General features: G+C 41.1%; 1 protein-coding gene across 1 annotated transcript; it reads left to right on the forward strand.

The window, feature by feature from the left end:
- Nucleotides 1–4,124: 4,124 nt before the first annotated feature.
- DBX2 (developing brain homeobox 2) lies at nucleotides 4,125–22,741 on the forward strand. The gene is made up of 4 exons (XM_042468105.1): nucleotides 4,125–4,477; nucleotides 13,754–13,849; nucleotides 19,317–19,498; nucleotides 22,291–22,741. Exons 1-4 carry the CDS (start codon nucleotides 4,228–4,230, stop codon nucleotides 22,636–22,638), a joined length of 876 nt encoding a protein of 291 aa, XP_042324039.1. The 5' UTR covers nucleotides 4,125–4,227; the 3' UTR covers nucleotides 22,639–22,741.
- The last annotated feature ends 347 nt before the right edge of the window (nucleotides 22,742–23,088 follow it).

The raw sequence follows: 23,088 nt of genomic DNA on the forward strand, positions 1-23,088 counted from the left end.
TGGAGGCATAGTGAATTAAAGACAGCAGTTTATTTAACAACACAGTGCCAGTGCAGATGCCACCATTTAGTCTGAATGATATACTAGTGAAGCAAACACATATATCTTACTATGTATAGTATTTTTGGAAAATCTACCTAGCCAGTGAATACAACAACATATAGCAAATCATAGAAGGATACCGGAGATACATTAGCCAGCCATGAAACATCACTCATTAAGTCTTTATGGAAAATTACCAAGCAATAGTCAAGTAGAAACTATTAATGTTGAACCTTTTCCAGACATTTAAGAGTATACTTTTATTAGGAGAAAGTGCTAGTTAAGTGATGATAGGGTTTTAATGCTCTGGTAATCTTTTACCAGCTTTTCCTTGAGAAGCCTATGAATGTAATAATTCTGCAGTCTCCAGATTTTTCCCTGATTCAGTACACTTTTCCTTTAGTGTGGCTATACCTTTCTTTGGCCTTATGGAACATCTATGACCCTTCCCTGCAGTACAGTACTAGCAGAGCCTCAAAATGGGAAGGCAGATGACTCTAGCAACAACTGAACTGGCAAACAAAACACTACACTCACAGCAGCACATCAAAATGGAAGCATAGTGAATAGGGAAAAGATAGGAGGGTTAACGTCCCCTACAGTTCAAGCCACAGCTGCCCAAATGTTGTCAAGGGAGAAAAGTTCTCAGAATGTAAAGTAGTGTGGGAAAGACAATAAGGAGAAAAAATAGAAGTAAAACCCCACCACTCCCCTTTGTTTCCTCCTCTCCTCCTTCCTCTCCATCCATGTTCCTCTCACTTGCTGCAGGACTTTCTGCACTTCTGAACATGCACTTCTTCATTTCTGCACCACAACGCAGCATGGTACAGGTTTCCTCTTCCTGATCTTGTTGCTTTCCATTATGCTTTGTGTGATTTACTGTCACCACTGCCCTCCACAGAATGAAATACTCCCGCAAAGACAGTAGAGAGGAGGTAAAGGAGAGGGCAGGAACAACACAGTAAATGAAAACTCTCTTGAACATAAAAACCCACTGGGTGACCTTGGGCAAGTCACACTCACTTAGTCTCAGAGGATAGCAATGGCAAACCCACTCTGAAGAAACTTGCCAGGAAAACCCTATGATAGGTTTGCTTTAGAGTCAGAATAAGTAAAAAATTACTTGGAGGTACTAAAACAACAAAAGAAGAGTTTGGATGGGCATCTTTCAGAAGGACTTTAGTTGTGTTTTCTTGTGTTGCAGGAGGTTGGACTACATGGTGCTTGTGATCCTTTCCAACTCTAAGATTCTATGATACTATGGTGTTGTGGCTGTGTCACTGTAAAATCTCAAGTGGCTTTTGGGTAGATGTACCAACATCAACTCTTTATGCCTATCTAATTTATCATCTATCATTATCCATCCATCCATCTATTGGATATTGTCAGCATGGGAGTAGGATACTTGACAGTTATACTAAAATGTAGCACTTTTATTTCTCTTTAATTGACACAGCTCCATCCTAAAAATCAGTAGCATTTGTAGTTTGCTGAGGTACTGTATTTAGCATGCTCTGCCAAAGAGCTTCAGTGCTTCATCAAACTACAAACCCCAGGATTCCATAGGATACTGATCTAAAGTTTACACGGTAAGTGTTTCTGCACCCTCAGTCTCTTATTACTTTGTCTATCTGATGACAATTATCAACAATGTCTACATTTAAAATCAAGCATTAAACTCAGCACAATGATGGGGTGGGTCATAGAGGACACTGCCTTGGAAGTGTCAGTGTGTGGTTTGGGGTGGCTAAACAACTCCAGTTAATTATTTGTTAGTATTGTCTGGGTCTATCAAGCAAACACAATGGCTTTAATTGAAGAGATTTCCTGGGGATCTTGAAGAAGGGTCCCTAAGATCTCTCTCTTTCTCTTTCTCTCATGGTATAACTCAATGCTATTTCTGTTTTGATCAGGCACATAAAATCCAGTCCCTTCTTAAACAGTTGCTTCAACTCTTTTATAAGAATAAAGAACTTGGAAATAAGTAGCCATCCTCAGCCTAATGATGATGCTACTGAACATGCAAGCAGTCTTTCAGAGGAAGAAGGCACGGGAGCAATGGATAGAATGAATGGAGGGCACCCAGTCCTCTGGAGGACACCTCAACCTTCCAAAATGGCTGGTGAGTAAATGTACAAGAGACAGCACTGTTTTCCTTAATTGCTTGCATTCTCCCTCTGATAGTACAGGGATAGGACTGGGACCTGAGACCCCACCCAACAGAGAGTGGAGAAGGAGGCATCTATTCCTTTGCTGAACAAATCTTGCCAAGAAAATCCCATGATAAATTTGCTTTAGGGTTGTCATAAGTCAGATACAATTTGAAGACACACAACAACAACAACAACAACAACACTTTAAGTGTTGTAGCTCCATCCTATGGGATCCTGGGATTTATAGTTTTACAAGGTCTTTAGCCTTCCCTGCCAAATAGTAATGATGCCTACAATTGCATGGCAGTTTTGACAGTGTAAATGCACTTCCAGAATCTCAGGCCAGCATTTAAACCACTACACAGCACTGTCTTCTCCTTACACTTCCTGCATTCTCTTCCTCCATCCCACTGGCCTGGAATTAGAAGACCAGGAGACACTACACTTTCATTGCTCTGATGCAATCCTGGGATTGGCAGTTTGGTGAAGCAGTGGAGCGCTCTGGCTGAGAGTTCCCAGTCTCTTGCCACCAGACTGCCAATCCCAGAATCCCATAGGACACAACCATGTCAATTGAAGTGGTGAGAAGATGATTTTTTTTTTGCATCTCCAAGAATGGGGTGAATTTGGGGGAGACCAGAGGGGTTTCTGTCAGAGGCCCACGGAGAGAAGAAGCAAGGGAGGATGGAAGCAAGTAAGGAAGCAAACAAACAGGTGGATATTTCATTTCTTCTCCTTAGAAGAAGACCTGAAATGTCCATCTACTTGCTTCCTTGCTTGCTCCCATCCTTCCTTGCTGACTTCTCCAAACTAGATGAATGAAGGGGAGTTCAGTGGGACTACTCCTTAGAAGAAGACCTGATATGTTCACCTGCTTGTTTCCTTGCTTGCTCCCATCCTTCCTTGCTCCCATCCCACTGACCTCTCCAGACTGAAGGGGAGGTCAGTAGGGCTACTCCTTAGAGCAGTGGTCCCCAAACTGTGCCTTTTAAGAGGTTTTGGATTTCAGCTCCCAGAAGCCTCTGCCATGTTGGCCAGAAGTCTGGGATTCTGAGAGCTGAAATAGAAAATCCCTTAAAGGGCACAGTTTGAGGACCACTGCCTTGGAAGAAGACATGAACTGTCTGTCCGCTGGCCTGTTTCCTTGCTTGCTTACAATCCTAGTTGCAGGAAGTCAGGACGCTGGAGAGCGACTTTCCTCCTCCTTCATTGGGTTTGGCTGCCCAAGATGCAGGCCCATCTCATAGGGACCAGTGTCCTGGTCTCTGTGTGGGTCTATGGGTGTCATTTGGGGTTTATTTTGGGAGTGCAGTCCCCCCCATTAAAGCACATGGTGTGCAAAACCAGACCCAACTCTTCAGAATTTGGAAACAGCTGTTGCCCTTGAGTGCTTTCAGGTCGTTTTCTGCTTAGGGCGACCCTTCCCTGGGGTTTCCTTGGCTCAGAGTGGATCAGAGGGGCTTTGCCTTGGCTATCCTCTGAGGCTGAGAGAGTGTGACCTGCCCAAGGTCACCCAATAGGTTTCAGTGGCCCAGACAGGAATCCTGGGGAATCCAGCCCTTCAAACCGAGGGGCTGTCTTGGGAAGGAGATCTCCCAGCACCTGGACGGGGGATGCTGGGATCTGCAGTCCTAAGAAGTAACTTTTCCTAAACCTTGAGTGTCAGGGCCTTCCGGAGGGGGCAACCCTGGGGAGTTAGATTGCGGGAGTTAGGACTTTTTTGGGGGGGGGGGGGGGATCAGGGGGAAAGGGGGATAGGGGGAAGGGAAGACCCCCTCCTCGGAAGTGTGGGGAGGGGAGGGCGAGGGGTGGCGAGGCTTCCCCGGAGGATCCCTGCCCTCCAGTGACGGAGAGCGCCCCTCCCCTCCTCCTGCCCCCTTCTCTGCCCCACTTTCCAGCCTCCTCTACAGAATCCCCCCCAGCCTTGGAAGGAGCACAAGGCGCACGGATCGCAGGAGAGGGAAACTCCATTCTTTAAAAAAACCAGGCCCGGGATCGGGGGCGTCGACCCCCCTGCACTTGCCGCCTGAGGATGCTGCCCTGGCCCTGGCCCTGCTGCGCCTCCTCCCCCTCTGTGGCTCCGGGGGGCTTTGGTCACTTGGGCAAAAGTTTCCTCATCGAGAACTTGCTGAAAGGGGTCCAGGGGGGCAGCCCCCCACCCACGCCCTCCAGGCCCCCGGCTCCGATCCCGCTGCAAGGGCTCTTCCCGGCCGCCCAGAGGAGGACCCGGGCCCCCGGGGGGGCCTTCCCCTTCCCAGCGGAGCCCCGACCCACGGAGACAGGTGAGACAACCCCCGGTCCCACACTTTGGGGACTTTTCAGGCCAGGGCTCAAACCTTGTCTTGACAAAAAAGCTAAAAATATAGCTGAGAAAACTACAAATCTCATGGCATTGAACCCTTGCAGTGAAGGCATTATTCCTACAGGGCAGATGCCATCTCTTTTTTTTTGGGGGGGGGGGTCTTCCTCCCCCATCCAGATTATTCTCTTTGGGAGGTTTTGTTTTTAATCATCATCATCATTACATTTTTATTTCCCTTAAAAAACCCATTCATGACATAAACCACAAATGCATTCCTTTCCTCCCCATTCGTTCACTCTTCACACCAATAATCCCTCATTTCCCAACAAACACTGAACTCTCCTACCTATAGACTTACACTTTTTATCTATATGCCATAAATATACTATATACTATATTTATCTATATACTCAGACCTTTTTTTATCTGCCATCCACTGCTTCTCCATTCTATCCCCTTTACATTCTTTTACATTTTACATTTACATTCTTTTACATTTACATTTTCTTCCTCCTCTTCCATTATTTTGGCCTGGACTAATATTCTATTCATCGCCGTACTCTTAACACAGTTTGGATTTTTCCTCCTGATTTCTTCTCTTTTTCCTCTTTTTCTTTTCCCAAGTCTTTTCCTTTTCCTCTTTTCCTACCTATATAATCAGTTCTATATGTCCTCTTAACAGATAAAGTTTCTTTCCAAAATGTCACAACTAAATCCCAATCTTCCTCTATCTCTGTTTCTTTTTCTTCTTTCATTCTTTCAAAAAGAAAGAAGAATGGGAGCAGATTATTCTCTTTGGGAGTTCGCCTCCTCCTCCTCCTCCTCCTCTTCCTCTTCCTCTATCTCTTTCTCCAGCTACTTCTAGTCCCAATTTTGGGGAAATGCAGGGTATAAAGTTACCTTCGACTGTAGAAGCTCTGCAGAATGAATGCAGTTTGACCCTGCTTTAACTGCCCTGGCTCCATCTTATAGCATACTGTCATTTATAGCATACTGTTGTTTCTTGTAGCACCAGAGCTCTCTGACAGAGGAGTTTATCAAATGGGACGGGAGCCTCTCAATTTTGAAAGAGAACATAGCGAGGTCAATTTGAAAATTCACGCAATTATGTGATTCCTTATCACACCTTAAATTCGCTGTAATGGCCTCCCTGAATGCGACCCAGATTCTGTGCGAAGTAAGCCAACACATTGGTGGGTTCTTAATTGTGAATTGGCACCCTTGCACTTGCTCAGTGAGACTCCAGATGACTGGAACATAGCATATTTAGGTGAGTGAGAGAGAGGAACCAAGGAACCCCACAATTTACAAAAGAGGTTGGAGGGGGGCGGGAAGAATGGTTGGAAGAACATGCTCTATTCATGTTAAAATGAGCATATATTCACTCTTGTCATGTTAAAACATGAATATAACGGTTATCCAATAGCTCCGGGTCCATGCCTCTTAATTAGCAGGCAGCAGCCTCCCCTCATCAATGCTGAAGGACAAGCAGAAGCAAAATTGAAGTGGAATTGCAGCGTGGCTTCATGGGAACCCCACCTTCCAGATTGCGGGGGGGGGGGGACCAGGACCAAAGGAGACATGTACATCACACCAAACAACAGTGCACTGAGTGCGAAGTTACCTAGGAATAGAGTTTGTGACTTCGCTAGTTCACCAAATTTATTTAACTGTGGATTGATGCGTGATTGCGTTCGGAGTGCGTTCAGACTGCCAGCGATCGCGTGTGGTAACCTTTTGCGCAATAACGTGAATACACATGATTGCATTCAGGATGACACTGGATTATACAGTATTTCCAATTTCAGTCATGTGATATCCTACAGAGAAGACTAACATTCTTTAGGTTCAAAACACACTGCAGAAATAATCATCCAGTTTGAGACCGCTTTAACTGCCCTGGCTCAATGCTATGGAATCCTGGGAACTGTCATTTTGTGAGTCGCTGAACCTTCTCTGTCAGAGAGCTCTGGTGCTTCAGCAAATTACAATCCCCAGGACTCCCTAGCACTGAGCCAGGGCAGTTAAAGCGGTCTCAAACTGGATTATTTCTGCATTGTGTTTTGGACCTAAAGAGTGTTAGCCTTCTCTGGAGTTTATCACACTGGAGCTAATTTTGGCATTAAAGAGAGATTAAACCACATTTAAAGCATCCCACAAATAAAGCAAAAAAGGCAAGTAATTGTGCAAATGATTATCACACACAATTGTGCAAATGAAGTGATATCAGAAATGCAATGTCACTGAAATCCCGAAAGTAAAAAGATGTGCGTTAATGCTTCTTTGTGACCACTTTAATGATGGGTTTTGTGTGATGTCGTGTGAAATTGTTTTGCGTAATTACGTGATTTTTACAGGACATTTATGGCATAAACTCCCAATCTCCCCCATGTGATAAATTTATTTGTCAGAGAGTTCTGGTGCCACAATAAACTACAATTCCTAGTACCCCCTATCACTGAGCTAGAGTAGTTATTATTATTATTATTAATATTTATATTCTGCCTTTTCCTGAGGGAATCAAGGCAGATTACAGCAAAAAGATAATAAAATGTTGTAAGAATAAAATTTAACAGTTATAAACCATCCCATTAAAGCGGTCTCAAACTGGATTATTTCTGCAGTGTGTTTTTTGGACCTCTGAGGTGAATCCACTTCCTACCTGGCCAACAAAGAAGGTGCTCAAGTTCATCTCTAAAAGCCTGCGCTCAGTAAATGTAGACAATCTGCTTTCCCCTCAGTCTAGCAGAAAGTAGGATGGAGTGATGCCTCCTTCAATAAGTGAAGAGGGTGACTAACTTGGAATGACTTCAGTGTTCCCAATGGTATAGTTAAAGAGCAATTAAAAAGGTGCATCATGTTGGTCCATGGAGTCCTAAGGAAGAGCAGGGCCTGAACAAGGATGGATGAAGCACAAGGGTGGGAGCTGAGAGACCGAGATGGGCCAGTGGCAAGACTGGTTCAGAGGAGTTTTGTCATTGCTTTCCCCTGAGGCTGAGAGTGTGTGACTTGCCCAAGGTCTCTCAATGGATTTCATGGCAGAGCTAGGAATCAAACCCCTGGTCTCCAGAGTTGCAGTCCAACACTCAAACCACTACGCCAGGCTTGGTCTCTCTTAAGAAGGCAGTGAATGGAAAAGTCCTCTTGCCAAGAAAATCTTACCAAGAAAATCCCATGATAGGTTTGCCTTATTTAGAGGCACACAATAACTAGGGTGGTAGTTACTCCTGGTGAATGGATTAGAACTACAAGGGCAGGCAGGATATGTCATGGTTGTGGTATACTAGCTGGGCCTGGAAATAATGCAAAAGCTGTTATCTCACCAGCATTCCATTAAGATTGGCACAGAAAGCAGCAAAGTTTGTTACTGTTCTCACAGAAATTACTTGCAGGCAAGACAGATCATTGTAAAATACCAGATTGCCAAACTCATCCTAAAGATAAAACTCCTTATGATTAATTTCTAGTTTTTATAAGTAACAGCCAGCAGATCAAGAATAAGAATAAAACCAAGAATAAATCCAACCATGAAGCTAATCTGAAATTTAAAATTTCAAATAAACTTTGATTGGGGGTAAGTGGTCTTTCATTTACAGGGTTCATTTGCTAATAGATCGCCTAGTTTTCTCAGTTTAGTAAACCTAAATTGGTTATAGCTGCAGATGCTTTTAAGTTTAATGTTTATTTTTTGTTATGGTAATACTTAGCAGTTTGATATTACCTTATAATCTTTTCAGGGCTTTGCATAAATTGTGACAGAAAATTTTGATGAATATATTATTAATTATTCATAATTGTTCCTAATAAACTAATAATACTTTACTTACTATTAAATAATTACAACTAAATTAAGATTTAGTGCAATATTTTCCAGACACAAAGGTATAAATATACAATACAATATGCACACCAATCAATAATAATCTGCATTTAGTGAAGAATTATATGTAATTCAGATGCTAGTACTCTCACTTACAGAATTATTAAATAAAAAGCCTGTTGAAATTTCCAGAACAACAAAACATTGGTTGTTATTAGTACAGAAATGAATGCTGTTAATATCAAGAGAGTTTACTGGCCTGATCCTATTCTCACAGAAGCATTTGGGCTAGTTACTTGGGACATTACAGTAGCAGAGTATAAGGGACTCTAAATGTTCTGTGAACTGGAAATCTCAAATGTAAGGTGCACAAGCAGGGGACAGATACAGCCAGAAGTTCATTTGCCTCTTGCTGAAAAAAATATCATACTATGGCCAAACAGAAAGCAATTGTGCAGTTTTTAAAAAGTGACTTGTTTAAATCAGGAGCTGCTATGGCTAAGATGAAAGAAAAGAACTGTGCTTTATTTTCTCTCCTACTCTGAATTTCTCTTATCTTGGCATTCTGGCCAGTATGCCTTATATGATGATATTGCCAGTATATTTAGTTAGATCAGTTGGATTTTTATATAGTCTTGTTTCCAAAGATGAGAACAAGAAAAAAGTAAAACATCCTCCACATAATACTAAATTGTAATCAAGTGAAGTTGATTACAACCTGATGTACAGACTGCATTGCAAACATGTTTTAGATGTGGAGAAGTGACTGTCACAATTACAGGTCATACATTCAACTAGAAATTTACTCCTGTTATTATCAGTGACACTCAACTTTCGAGAAAGATGTATTCATGATAGGGTGTACTGGCTGGTTCAAAATATTTTTGCATCTGGTGGATTAACACATATCTACACCTTGAAAAGGTACACAGTGCTCCAGAATGGCGGGGTTACCACATGGAACTCAAAATCCTATAAGTGCTTCTCTCCTTATGTTATTACATTGAGTAATATGTTGATGCCCTTGCATGAAACTCAAGATCAGTTGCTTGAGGCAGCTAGTATTACCTGTGGCCTTCTGTATGAGCAAGATGTATAGAACTACAGGTAGAAGCAGTCACGGGATTGGAAAAGCTGCAGCTGTTGATTTCAGTTTGTCGTTTGGCTAGCAAAATTTGCAGCTTCTCTTTAAATGCAATTTAAAATCAAGCATGACATTGTAATCCAGAATAGGTTAATTCTAGTGCAGTTTCATTTACCTCCTGGAGACTGCAGACATGGTAATTTTGGGTTCTTTCGTAGTGAGCAATTCTATGGAGAAGACTAAAAATACAGCTAAACTGCTGTTTTAGAATTGTAAATAGCGTAAGGTTTTCAGCCATGTTGCAGACATCATTACACCTTTCCCAGTTTCCCCATTTGTAATCCTACTGAAATTACTTCAGGAATCTGTTGTGGGTATAACAATTCTGGTGCATTTATCAATTCCAGCTTCCATAATTAGTTTAAAAATAAACAGTAAAATGATTTAAGGTTGATAATAGCAGGTAACAAAAGACTTTATAGTTTTTATCACTATTTGTAACTTGAGCCCCCCCCCCCCCATGAAATTTTTGGACCATAGTTTCCATTATTCCTAACCTCTGGTTGTTTGATAGCAATAGCCGTCCAACAACATCTGAAGGGGTACACATTGACCTTTCCTGGCCTACAGGATCCTGGAAAATGCTCTGAATATGACTGCCCTTAACAGCTATAATATAATATCTAACGCTCCTTCACTCCCCTCTAACCTATCTCATACCATTGCTGTGAATAAAGAGGAAAAACCCTTGTACATCACTGTGAACCCATGGAAGGAAAGAAGTGCCAGTACTGATGTGGATGATAGCGGCAAAAATAACTTCTGTTATTACTACTGTTGTTGTTCTTGCTGTTGTTGTGTGCCTTCAAGTTGTTTCTGGTTTATGATGTCCCTAAAGTATTATTGGCAAATTTCTTCAGAGAGAGTTTGCCTTCACCATGCTCTAAGGCTGAGAGAGTGTGACTTACCCAGTGTCACCCAGGGCCAAAACAGACAGGCCAAAAGCACCGGTTTCAGTCTATCCAGGTATGTGACATTCAGAAGATTCATGCCCCCAGATTGGGCCTAAGGTGGCCCAAACCTGACCGCAAAAGGAGCACAAAAAGGTGAGAACAGAGGCACAGTCTACACTGTGTGGAAAAGACCCTAAGGAAAGCCAAACTCCTGTGAAAAACCAATTAAGACTAATAGCGGTATTAGTCTCAAAAATCACCAATCAACTTTTCAGGAAACCTATGAGGTATGCTGGATTAGACCAAAGGCCTGTCAAGTCCATCACTCTGCTCATGCAGTAGCCAAGAAATTCACAAGCAGGACACGAGCATCTTCCTGCTCTTGTTCTCCAGTAAATGATATTCAGAGGCACACTATCTCTGGTATTGGAGGGAATATATAACTGTCATGAGCAGTAGCCACCGAAAGCCTTATCCTTCATAAATTTGTCCTGCCCCCTTGTAAAGCCACCCACATTGATGGATGGGATAGTGAATTTCACAGTTTAACTGTGTGTGGCATAAAGAAGTTGCTGTTGCTGTTGTGTGTCTTCAAGTCATTTCCAGCTTTTATTTGTTCCTAATCTTCCACCATCCACAATCAATGGATGGACTCAAGTTTTAACAGAAAGGAGAAAAGCTTCTCCCTGTCTGATCCATTTTCATCACAGCCTGCATAATCATACATTTCTGCTATGTCTCCCTTTGCTCAGCCTTTTCCTCAGCTAAATAATGACAAATGATGGTCCAACATACACTTCAGAAATAACCCCGTTTGAGACCACTTTAACTGCCTTGGCTCAGTGCTAGGAAATCCTGGGACTTGTAGTTTATTGTGGCATCAGAGCTCTCTGACAGAGAAGGCTAAATGTCTCACAAAACAATGGTTCCTTTAAGATCAATATAATGGATTTACAATTATATTAAAATCTGGAAGAGGTGTAATCTGTTTAATCAGCAAATTAGACTTTAAACAAAACAGGAAGGAAGTACTTAGCTTTTTTTTAAAGGTTTGTATCTGTGTATATTATAATTGTTGTTTTTGATGTTTGTTTGTTTGTTTGTCCTTACTGTCAGTTGATTAATAATAAAGAGGTTTTTTAAAAAACAACAACAATGGTTCCCAGAATTCCCTAGCGTTGAGCCACGGCAATTACAGTGATCCCAAACTGGATTATTTCTGCAGTGTGTTTTGGACTGGTGTAACTTTTCCAAATAGGGCAGTTGTTCTAGTCCTTTATTCAGTTTAGTGACCACTTTTTGCTTCTTTCCTCTTCTTTATGATACCCTTTCCTGTGATATTTTTGAGTGTACCATCTTGGCTCTGGCAAAAGGCAACTGACTAGAACCCAGAGCTAGTTTATTCCTCTTTGAGCAACATTTCATGCCTCTCTATAGAGGCCCATTTTGAAAGCTATGGTATAGATCAGAAAACCATTCATGAAGCTAAATATATCTATTAGGAGCAGGTTGAAAAGAGTTTTCAGGTTTGTGTTACATTCCTCCCCCCCCCCGTGATATTTCTTTGAATTCTTGGAATTCAGTGGTTGAGATACTTCGAGAGCTCTGTCTTTAAGTAAGAACAGGTTCTCAAGCTTGCAAATGCTTAACACTGTCAAAAGCATCTGTGCAAAATGCATGCAGGGTACTTCAGGTTTATCACGTGGAACTGTGAAATTGCTTTTGGCAGATCTCCTGTATAATAAATATTGTGGGACTTGTGGCTTGTCTTAAACACTTTTTGAAAGTCAACAGTGTCTAGTAGGTTTACAAAGCTGGAAGCGATTGGGCTCAATAGAAAAGCAGTCTGGGGTGATTTACAGATGTGATTTGTAGACTAGGGAGAGATTTTTTTTTAATTTTTAAAAAAAATCTTACCCTGCCTCCTTCACTGGACTGATAGAGCAGAGCTTGAAAAAGGTGACATTGACTCAAACTCACAGCATCCCCAGCCAGCATGGCTAGGATATTCTGGGAGCTGCAGTTCAAAATGTCAGTTTACCAAACTCTGACACAGAGATTTCAGTGAACAGGGACTTTCTCCTTCAGTACCTGATCAGAGCCATTCTGTATATACACTGGAGCTGCATTTGTACAGACCTGTCCCTGACATCACTGAAACTGAGTGACACAGAGGAGAAACTACAGGAAAAAAATCAGATGAGCAGCTTTTCCAATATTGCACCTAAAATATATATTTTGAAAATCAGTGAATCCATACTATGGGATGAGAAAGTTACTTTTGGAGACTACAACTGCCAACCAAGTTGTAGTGCAAAAGTGTATCTCGTATGTATCTGTGGGGAATTTCCAAGCTTAGGTTGTTTAGTTGGGGAAGGAAAAGAAATGCCACCACACACATACAAGTAACCCCAGTTGTTTGGTGCTCTGATGCAAAGCATGCTTTTCTGAAAGTAAAATGATAGGAACACCATGAAAGTTTGGTAGTTTGTTTTGTTAGTTGTTTATGTCACAACTATTAGCATTACATTCAGTGGCATATGGGAATTACAATTTACGAGTAACATTAGTATAAAAAAGCATTACTAAGGTTTCTGTACCATGTGAAATGGGAGGGGGTCAGTGGGGGAATGACACCATGAGTTACTGCACTGGGTGACACCAACCCTAGTGACTGCATCCATGTGAAAAGCACAGCACATAAATGACTTGTATGTAAATACCCCCTTCATCTGACTGAACACTTATTTCTAGGTAGCTATATTTTGGAGTCCTGCTCAAGTCATTTGCCTATAAATTACTGATGTTAAAATATATCTGATGAATATTTGAGCAGGTCTATGGTTGCTTGAATAACTTTCTTGATGTGCAGTGCTGACATTTCAGATAAGTTAAGAGTTGCAGGTAAGCCGATCAGTGTAAAGTATCTTGGGTTCAAAGAGCTGTGTGGTTATTTTGAAAAAACAAAACAAAAACAAAGAAACAGATTTAAATTCAGATGTCACATTGAAGCAGTATGAGTCTACTTTCCAGAATTTATTTATCTGGAAAAGTTAATGATCTATAATACTGAATCTAACCAGCGTATGTACCATTGACAAAACTATAGCTATAGGATAAATGCAGTGCAATGGTTCACCTGGTTATAATTTTAAGTAACGGATAATACAAAAGAGCTCATGATACTTTCATAAATAGGAGCTGGCTTATCCCAGCCATGTTTGTACCTAGACAGAGGAAAAGGCAGGGTCCATTTCAGGAATGGAGGTCATTGGGAAAGCCATGGCAAAACATTAATTGATATAAAGTGATTCCTATTATAGCATGAAATATATATGTATTTATTGAAAGTGTTGTGAATGGCAACCACATTCAATGGACTCAACTTTGTGTTCGCAGCTCTTCCGAAGCATTTTTTCTTGAGAGCCCCGCAGGTCTATTCGGCATGCTGTGGTGGGTCCTGTCAACACCCGGCATCTCCCACTGTTTTTCCAAGTAAGTTTTTATGCTTCATCAGTAATGCTTGAGTTATTCTGTAAACCAAAGCAGCAGGATTTAATGTGCTTTGAGGGGAAAAAAACCCCCAACCCTAATTGGTGATGCAATGGCAAAAGGCTAATGCCTCTGTAAAAATCACAGCAATCCCATTCAGGAGGTTTGCAAAGATTTATCAGCCTCTGGTACACTGAGTAATTGTGAGTGATTTCAAACACTATTGAGAGAGAGAGAGAGAAAGAGAAAGAGAGAAGAGAAAGCCAAGAAAAGCTGCTGGCTTTGGGATAGTGGAAAAAGATCTACAATTTGTTTTCTGAGACCTAAATCCAACATTCATTTAGAAATGGGAAATCAACAAAACAAAACAAGACACTAGTCTATACATTTTAATCACTTCAGGGACTTAAGGAAAATGTCAGATTTATTTTTTGAAAAGAGATTTCAACAGGAGAGTTATAGATAAGATATAGCTGAACTACTACATGCTCTCGCTCTCTCTTATACACACACATACGCACACTACTCCATATCACAAGATGATCTTCAAAAAATAGTGGCAGGCTTTTAAACTGCCTATTAACTCAATGGATCTTCTGTGAATTTTTAAAAAGAAAAACAAACAAACCCAAACCTTTTCTCCCAAGGATGGGAAGGTTTGAATTTAGCTAGTTTTGTCTCTTGGTTTCCAGCTTACTAAATATCTCAAAGTGTGTGATCCACTGAAGAAGGTGTGTGGGGTTGGGGCTGGGAATGGGAAAAGCAAATGGGAGACATGTAGAGGGAAACAGAGAGAGAGGAAAAGAAATGTGGTGGGAAGAGAGGGTTTGAGGAAAGCTTTCCACTTAATCTTCTGATTGCCTATCATTGTGTTAGCAATAAGAAACACACTGAAAGATTGCAAAGGGGTTCAGTGGGATTACTTCTGAGTAGACAGAGGGAGGGCATGGGTTTAGCTAAATTAATCTTTTGGCTCAGAATGAATAGTTTCAGTATCACCAAACCCCTCAAAACATGTGCCTCACTTAATCAGGGGATGCGAGGAAACTAGAATGGAGCTGGGAAGAGGTGATGAAGTAGAAACTAAGTGAGGAGCAAATGCAGGACTTGAGAAGAACCTTTCACTTAAGTATAAAAAGATATTCTTTGCTGAGTTTCTCACTGTTCCCAAAGAAAGCAATGATTCAAGTACAGTAGCCTGCATAGCAACTGAGCTGTGTTATGTATGTTTGCCAATCTGAATTTTTTTCTTTGGGTCTTCCTGTTTTATAGAATCATAGGAACCACCCACACTTATGGATTTCAAGGTTTTAAAACCAACTACTGCAATAATGCCAAAGTTAATCCCATACTTTAATGTGGAAATCTAGTGATTTAAACCATGTGAATAGAAAAATCTAGTGAAATAATGGGATTATTAGCTAATTATTTCAATATTCTGGTTCTGTTAGCAGAATAACCTTGTTGAATCTTGACCATTGTGTCTGTAGAATTTTTCTTTTAAACATTTTGCAGATAAATATGGTAATCTCCTTATGAATGGATATGTGTCAAAGTAACATGGACTTTAAATAAGAGCTTTCCAAAAATCCTAATGTCAGCAGCTGGGCAAATCAGTCTAAGGAGAGATGCCTTAGAAATTTGGATTTATACTCTCATGTTGTTCTTTAAATGCTTCTCATACTTCCTAAGTAAATTTAGAAGTGACCCGATGTTTGCACAAGGCTCTTTTCACTATAATATCTAGCTTGTTGCTAAATAATATCTCAAAATTTTATTTATGATATTGCATGAGCTTTCATTTGTTCCTTCACATGGTGTCAATTGTAACACTTCATTTTCATTTGAGCAAGATAGATTTGTTTGACTGGAATGCTGCCTGTGTAATCATTTAGAATCATGAATGTAATCATCTGCATGTAATTATGCAGAATTTAATTCAAATATTTTCTTTAGTGAAGCGATTTTAACAGTGGTTCATTTTACACACACATAAAGACACATTCAACAGAACAGAAAAATACATATAAATTGGTATGACATCAGAAAATATGAGGTAGCTAAACCTGAATGCTTTGGCTAGAGTCCTCTAGGAGTGCATGTACACTGTAGAAGTAACAGTTTGACATCACTTTAAGTGCTGTACTCCATCCTATGGAAACTTGGGATTTGTAGTTTTGCAAAGTGTTGGTGGTTCACAAAACTACAGATCCCAGGATTCTGTAAGATGATGCCATGGCAGTTAAAGTGGTGTCAGACTGCATTATTTCTATAGTGTGAACACACCTTTGGTGTCCTACACTGGCATAACTGGGAGCTTTGGATGTTGTACAAGTAGGTATCCAATATCTGTTTGTGCAACATTTCCTTATCCCCAGCTGCACTGCAGCAGTCAGAATGCACTTTTGTACAGCTCAGCTCCAAGCTCAAACAGCCACTGATGAGCTGTGTGCCTGGACCACTTAGGATCTCAGCCTTTGACTTGCAAGGAGAACATTCCAGTCCTTTGCATAACTTCTCAAGCTATAGCTCCCCATAGATTCTGGCCTTTTCATGACATCTGTTTGGGATCAGGATGGTAGGAACAGAACAGGGCAATGCAAGGGCTGGTGAAAATGAGGTGAATGGCCTGTGTAGACAATCCAGAGGCTATGTTTCATCATATCAAGAAATTCCTGGTGACAGTAGCAGTGTCACAGCTTGGTAAAGTTGCTTCAATAGACTTTATCAGGCATTGGTAAAATGTGTCCCTGGGGCCACATGTGCCCCTCAGGCTGTTCTAATGTCCTTCATCTCCTCTGGACTTTCCAAACTCCTAGGGGGTCTTTTTGGCCAAAACATGAAGGAGATGATTTGCTTCTCCTGTGGCACTTTCACACTACAGAATTATAACAATGAGATTCTCTCCTATGCTATTCTGGGGTTTGAGTTTAAAGATATATATTTTGAATTCTCAGCTACAGAGCTCCAGGCCTCACTAAACTGCAAACCCCAGGATTCCATAGTATCCAGCTTTGGCAATTAAAGTGGAATCACAGTGCTATAATTATGCAGTGTGTGAAGCCCTGGAAGCCTGCAGTATCAGCAATTTGTCCTTTAAAGAGGTTGCAGATCCCCTTAGCACTATTAATATTTTAAAAATACATCATTTACAAAACAAAAAACAAACAAACAAACAAACAAACAAAAATTACCCAAACACCAAAATAGGACCACTTCTGTTTTGGAGGGTATTTTTAACAGTTTGTGCAGCTTCTGGAGGAATTTGGAGGTACAAAATTGCCCCCTGTTCCTGCTGCAATTGCCCAACCTTGACTATTGCTTCCAGTCTGTGCTGCCTGGGGAACTATAGAAATTGTAGCCCAACATATTTTTTGTTTTTTGCCATGTTCTGAAGAGGAAATAGGACCAGGACCATCAAAACTAGCACTGCTCACATGCTCCTGGGAAGATACCAGTGGGTGGAGATAAATGTAAACGTTCACTAGTACCTATGGCTGAGGGAACCTTTACGCATCCAAAGAGCAAGCTGTGGGCCCAGCTTAGGCTATGTGGCTGGAGGTGGGTGGGGTAGGTTTCTTTGAGAATGTTTTCAGAAAGCCAGTTGCTAAGTCGAATGATTCTTGACAAGTGAGGCAGCAAATGCTGGCACTTTAATGAGCTTTGAGTTTCAGAGTCCCGCTTTAGGGGGCCGACACTTTCCCACAGAGCACTTCACATGGGCTCAGCATCTTCACAATGAGCGGCGGCACCGTGTCCAATCGCCACTTTCACTTTACTCATCCACACGCGACCTCACCACCATTTTTCACTGTGCCGATGAACTTTAGAAACTATTTCAGACTGAAAAGGCATGGCCAAGGGTCAGTCGCTCCTTTGTGGGCCATAAAGAGGTGCTCTGTGTGCTGATCTTTTCTCCTGTCTCACATTCCGTGAGGATTTCTGGACACCCTTTAAAGCACTTGACTGAAAAATAAAGCAGTGAATGAAACTGACTTTTATAGACTCATTCTAGCTCATCTTCCCATATAACCCTGTCTACCTGAAAAGGAATTTAGTGAGCTGAGCTGAGTGCCTACAGGGACTCCCTGAATACACTGGGCCCATTATCAACTGTGGCAATTGTTTATTAACCGGGACTGATACACTACTATTTTTGAAGTGACCTATTAATTGTCCATTTAACTCGAAGGTATTGAATGGTGGTGGAAAAAATGGAGACCATGACGAAACCCTTTACGTGCTCCTTCAAGGTGGTCTCTGCCACAATGGCAAATGAAGATTGTTCCACAGATTAAGAAGGCATTTATCACCATATACTAGAATACGAAGGAAGGCGTTTCCCCCCAGAAAGTATTTGGTACCATATTAGCGTTTGTGTCAACATGCTATTACACCCTTCAAATGTGGAGTTCAGCTGGATGGGTCTGTGAGATTGCTACACAGTTCATGGGTCCTGACATAACTATTGTGTTTCGGGGGGTAAGCTTTTGCCCTGAACAATGGATCAGGTGAAAAATTCAGTCCATTTCAGTGTTATGAAAGGGTCGTTCCTCTGAATGACTGAATGGAAAAGCTGCTTTTAAAACTGCAATTTTTGTAGTGATTGTTGGTCTAATTCTACCACAGTTGATTGTTATAGTGCTTGTCAAAAGAATCAAGAGGTCTCCTTTGACTAGAGGGATTCTGAATTATAGGAATCTTGTGTCTTGCACAGTGTTTGCTAGAAGGCAAAAGACTTCTGGTTCAGATTAGAGGTTGGAAAAATTACCTTTGTTTGGATTACAGTTTTTATGATCCCAGATTATAATTTAAAATCAGTGATTTTTCTGCCTTGGGAATTCTGGAAGTTGTAGTACAAAAAGGTCACTTTTCTAAACCCTGGTTGAGACACTCTACTGGAGTGGCATTCACTGCCATGTGGAGTTGCTATGTGCCTTTTCACAGTGACCCTAATTTAATGTGTAATTAATGAACTCTGTGCAAAGGCCTCTCTGGACAATCACTGCATGCTTCTTTCCCCATCAAAAAAAAAAAAATGGGAGGGAAATGGGTGAATCAGAACATCATTGCTATGGGACCACAAGCAGATTGGACATGTAGTCCAAATTAAATGGAACACAACTGGGTTGCATGCTTTTGCTTTTGACTGAAGAAAGAATTTTGTGCCCTCCCATTTTCACCATGTGAATCAGAGTGCTATCCCTCTAACACTGATCCTGCACACATTTACCTGCAAATAAACACCACTGAACTCAAAATGGCCAGACTTCTGAGAACATCAGAATAAAATAAAATGTATAAAATTGTACCAGAAGGTCCAAAATGACGTTATGTGGTGCAGGTGGGCAGGCGTACTTAAAATGGACTGAAAATGGTTAAAGTTTGGTGCACATTAAAAAAAAAAAGAATCTATCCAATTGGATTGATAATAACCTGAGTGTGTATTGTATTATTTTTCTTGTTCTAGGACATGAAAGTGTTCTGCCTCTTCTAACTCAGGATTCCAGATCCCGGAGAGGTATTTTAAGAAGAGCTGTCTTTTCTGAAGAGCAAAGGAAAGCTTTGGAGAAAATGTTTCAGAAACAGAAATATATCAGTAAAACAGACAGAAAGAGACTGGCCCTTGGCCTCAGTCTGAAGGAGTCACAGGTATAGGATGACTTGGTGGGGCATCAAGCATGATCCATATGTTGAAAGTCTTCTTTGAGGAAAGAGAAGAAAACGTCCCATAAATTTTGTAGTTGTTGCTAACTGCCTTCAAGTTAATCTTGACCTATGGCAACCCTATGAATGAGACATTTCCAAGAAGCCCTATCTTCAACAGTCCTTTTCAAGTCTTTCAGACTCAGGGATTTCTTGAGCGAGTCTATCAATCTCTTTTCTACTGCCTTCTGCCTTATCAAGCATTATTGTCTTTTATAGTCATGCCTTCTTATAATATGACCAAAGTACAATAGCCTCAATTTCATCATTTGGCTTCTAGGGAGAGATCAGTTTTGATTTGTTCTAGGACCCATTTATTTGTCTTTTTTTTTTAGTAGTTCTATCATCTTTCTTCACCATCCAGCTCTCATAACCATATATAGTGATAAGAAATACAGTGGCATTGACAATCCTAATTTGAGTATTCAGAGATATTTCTTTCCACTTTAAGTAAAGTTAGGTAATGCTTAAAGATGCAAAAGTATATTTAGCTGCCTTAGAGGTTGGTGGCTTCTGAGTCAGTGGATTGATGAATCCTATTCTAGGTTTGGTCAGAACATTAAAGGAATTAATGAGGAGGCCGAACCTATTTGACGGATAGGGTAGATCCTTTAAAGTCTGGATTAAATCCCAGAGCAGATCCACTGTTCCACCCCATCTCACTCTTGGCATGAAAGCCCCCAATCATCACAGTTTAGGTGCTCTGTTGGAAAATAATTTTTGTTGTGAAAGTTACATGCGATAAGTGGTTCTATACAGGGGTGTTGCTAGGAGATGTGAGTCTTCTCCCGAACATTTCCCCTTTTGGCAGAAATGTACTGTAGCATTCACTTGTGTTCCTTTAAAACACTGGAGCTCAGTGGAAGAGATGGTGTGAGTGAGGCTCAGTGGGAGGAGGAAAGAGAGGCATTCGTTTTTTAAAAAAATATTTTTACATTTTAAATTTTAAAATGTATTTTTTAAAAAAAGTTATTTTTAATTTTTCTTCAAAAACATCACATCTTATCAAATTTTTACTAACCACACGAAACTATGTACAAGTAAATACGTTTAGGCTATGTGTATGCTACTGTAATTTAAAGGTATACTTTTAATTTTGCTAGTTGTTTATGTCATAACTATTACCATTACATTAAGTGATAATGGGAATTATGATTAATGAGTAACATTAGTACAAAAACGTTACTAAGGATTCTGTATGGTGTGGTATGGGAGGAGTACAATGGGGGGAGGTGACATTATGACTTACCACACTGGGTGACAACAACCCTAGTGACACCACTGCTCCTAGGAAGGAAATTCACATAGCAGAAAATGGTACATCCAAAAAAGGTAGCATGTATCTCACTTGTGAACTGTAATAAATGGTGCTTATAGCAGTAGTGTCTCCAGACTTGGTGACACCCAGTGTGTGAGGGGAGCTGCTGGGGGTGGGGTGGGGGCAGCTTCACCCTCCCATCTCTCTGCCTTGCCCATGGGCCACCCTCGCTACCACCTCAGCTCCAGGAGCCAAGCAGATGAAGAAGTACCACAAGGCCATTCTTGTCCCTCTGCCACAGTGGGAGGAGGGCCCCATCAGGTGTCACCCTCCTCTGGGGTATCATCTTGTGTGATCTACATCTCCCACATCTACCCAATGATGCAGCTGCTTACAGTGAATTATTCAGAGGCAATGATTATTATTTCTTCCTCAGTAAAGTTCTCACTAATACTGTGGCTAGGGCCTCAAGCAGATGGGTGGCTTGGAGTGCCTCTGGCCGCTCCAGCTGTGAGCACACCCTGAGCAGTGTGGGACTGTGGCAACCAGATGCCATGGTCCCAGGCTGGCTGCTGGCATGGTCCATAACAGACAGCTGGCAAGGAGCATTCTTTGTGCCCCTTTCACGGCTAGGTTTGGGCTGCCTTAGGTGGTCGCAGCACAACTTTGGCCCAATTTGGGGGCATGCTTCATCTGAATGCCATGCCCCTGGATCAGCCTGAAGCTGGCGCTTTTAGCCCATCTGTTTTGGACCTATATGAATAGGCCCTCTATAGAAGTAGCATGTGCGACTGAGGAAAGTACTTCAAAGTCTGAAGGTCACATGTGATCTGAAAAGGAAAAGAGACTGAATACTTAAAATTCTAATCTGCCCACTTCTCTTATCATTGGTTCTCAGTTTGGGCATTTAACATGCTTTTCCAATCTACCCAAGTACTATTGCCAGATTTTCAAAACAGCAATAAGGGACCATTGAAATTCATGACATGCAGGGTTGACAAGCTGTTTAAAAGTTTGTGTTCTGTCCTGACACCAAATTAAAGTAGTTATTTCACTTAATATAGCTATGTATGTCTCTGTAAAATTAACACATTGTCCATATTAATAAATTATATGATGCACACATTTCTGCTTTTATGGCATTCAGTTTATATAAGTGGGAAAACTTTCCAGATTTTAACTAGGGGATATCACTTATAATAGGGAACACTTGCCAGTCCAAGAAGGGAGAAGATTTCTGGTCCTTAAGTAAAGAACACCCCTGCAGCTGTAGACCAGTCAGTACTGATCCATATATGCCCCACATAAGATGTAGTCTTAATTTTTTTCTTTCTGTATTTGGAAAACTGTATGGAACAATATTAACTGCCTAAATTGGGATTAAAATTACAATTAAAATGGGATTTAAATTAACTGTCTAAATTGGCAGAATGATATTTAATAATCTAACAATAACTGTGTTTAATTGACCCATCAACAGGTCAAAATTTGGTTTCAGAATCGAAGGATGAAATGGCGAAATTCCAAAGAAAAAGAAGTGCTTTCAAATCGGTGCCTGTCAGAAGAAGGTCTTCAAGAAACCTATATTTCCAAGTCTTCTTTGAATTTTACCTCTTCACCATGTCCTGCATGGGAAATGTCTGAACAGCAGCCAAGTTCAAAATGGCAGAACCTTCCGGAATATTCAGAAAGACGGAATAGTAGCAGTAATAGTAGTAGTTTGTGGCCACCTACAAGAACAAACTCATCTCCTGACACATTGCATTTGCATCAGCAGCAAGGCACTGAACGCAAGGCAGTTATTAAAGGGAAGACACTGATGGAGTAAAGTGATGACAGATTACTGACTTCAGATAAACCTCACTAACTTCATTGCATACTAGCAGAAGTACACAGCCTTGCACATGCTGGATTAGGCATTAGTTTGATATGCTTAGTCCTCAAGCAAAGCAAAGAATTGAACTCCTTTGCCTTCCTTCAACTGCTAGGGTATTTCCTCAGCTGTTGGGATCTCTAGGGTCACTGCTACCATGTTGTACACCTAGAGAATCCTGAGGGAGTTCAGCCCTTGCCATGCCTGTGAGGAGAAGAGTTGCTTCAAAGTAGGGGAAATGGGGTAGCCCTATACTGTATAAATCATGGAGCATTCTTCTGCCACTTCAGACAACCACAACCACAGCTTTCTGTAACAACCAGAAAACTGTCTGCTGGCTAAGGAAGTCTGCATCTAGTGACTGAAACTGGTATTGCTATCTTCAACAGATGAGAATTAATACAT

Source organism: Sceloporus undulatus, chromosome 5 (assembly GCF_019175285.1).
Source record: "Sceloporus undulatus isolate JIND9_A2432 ecotype Alabama chromosome 5, SceUnd_v1.1, whole genome shotgun sequence".
NCBI lineage: Eukaryota > Metazoa > Chordata > Lepidosauria > Squamata > Phrynosomatidae > Sceloporus > Sceloporus undulatus.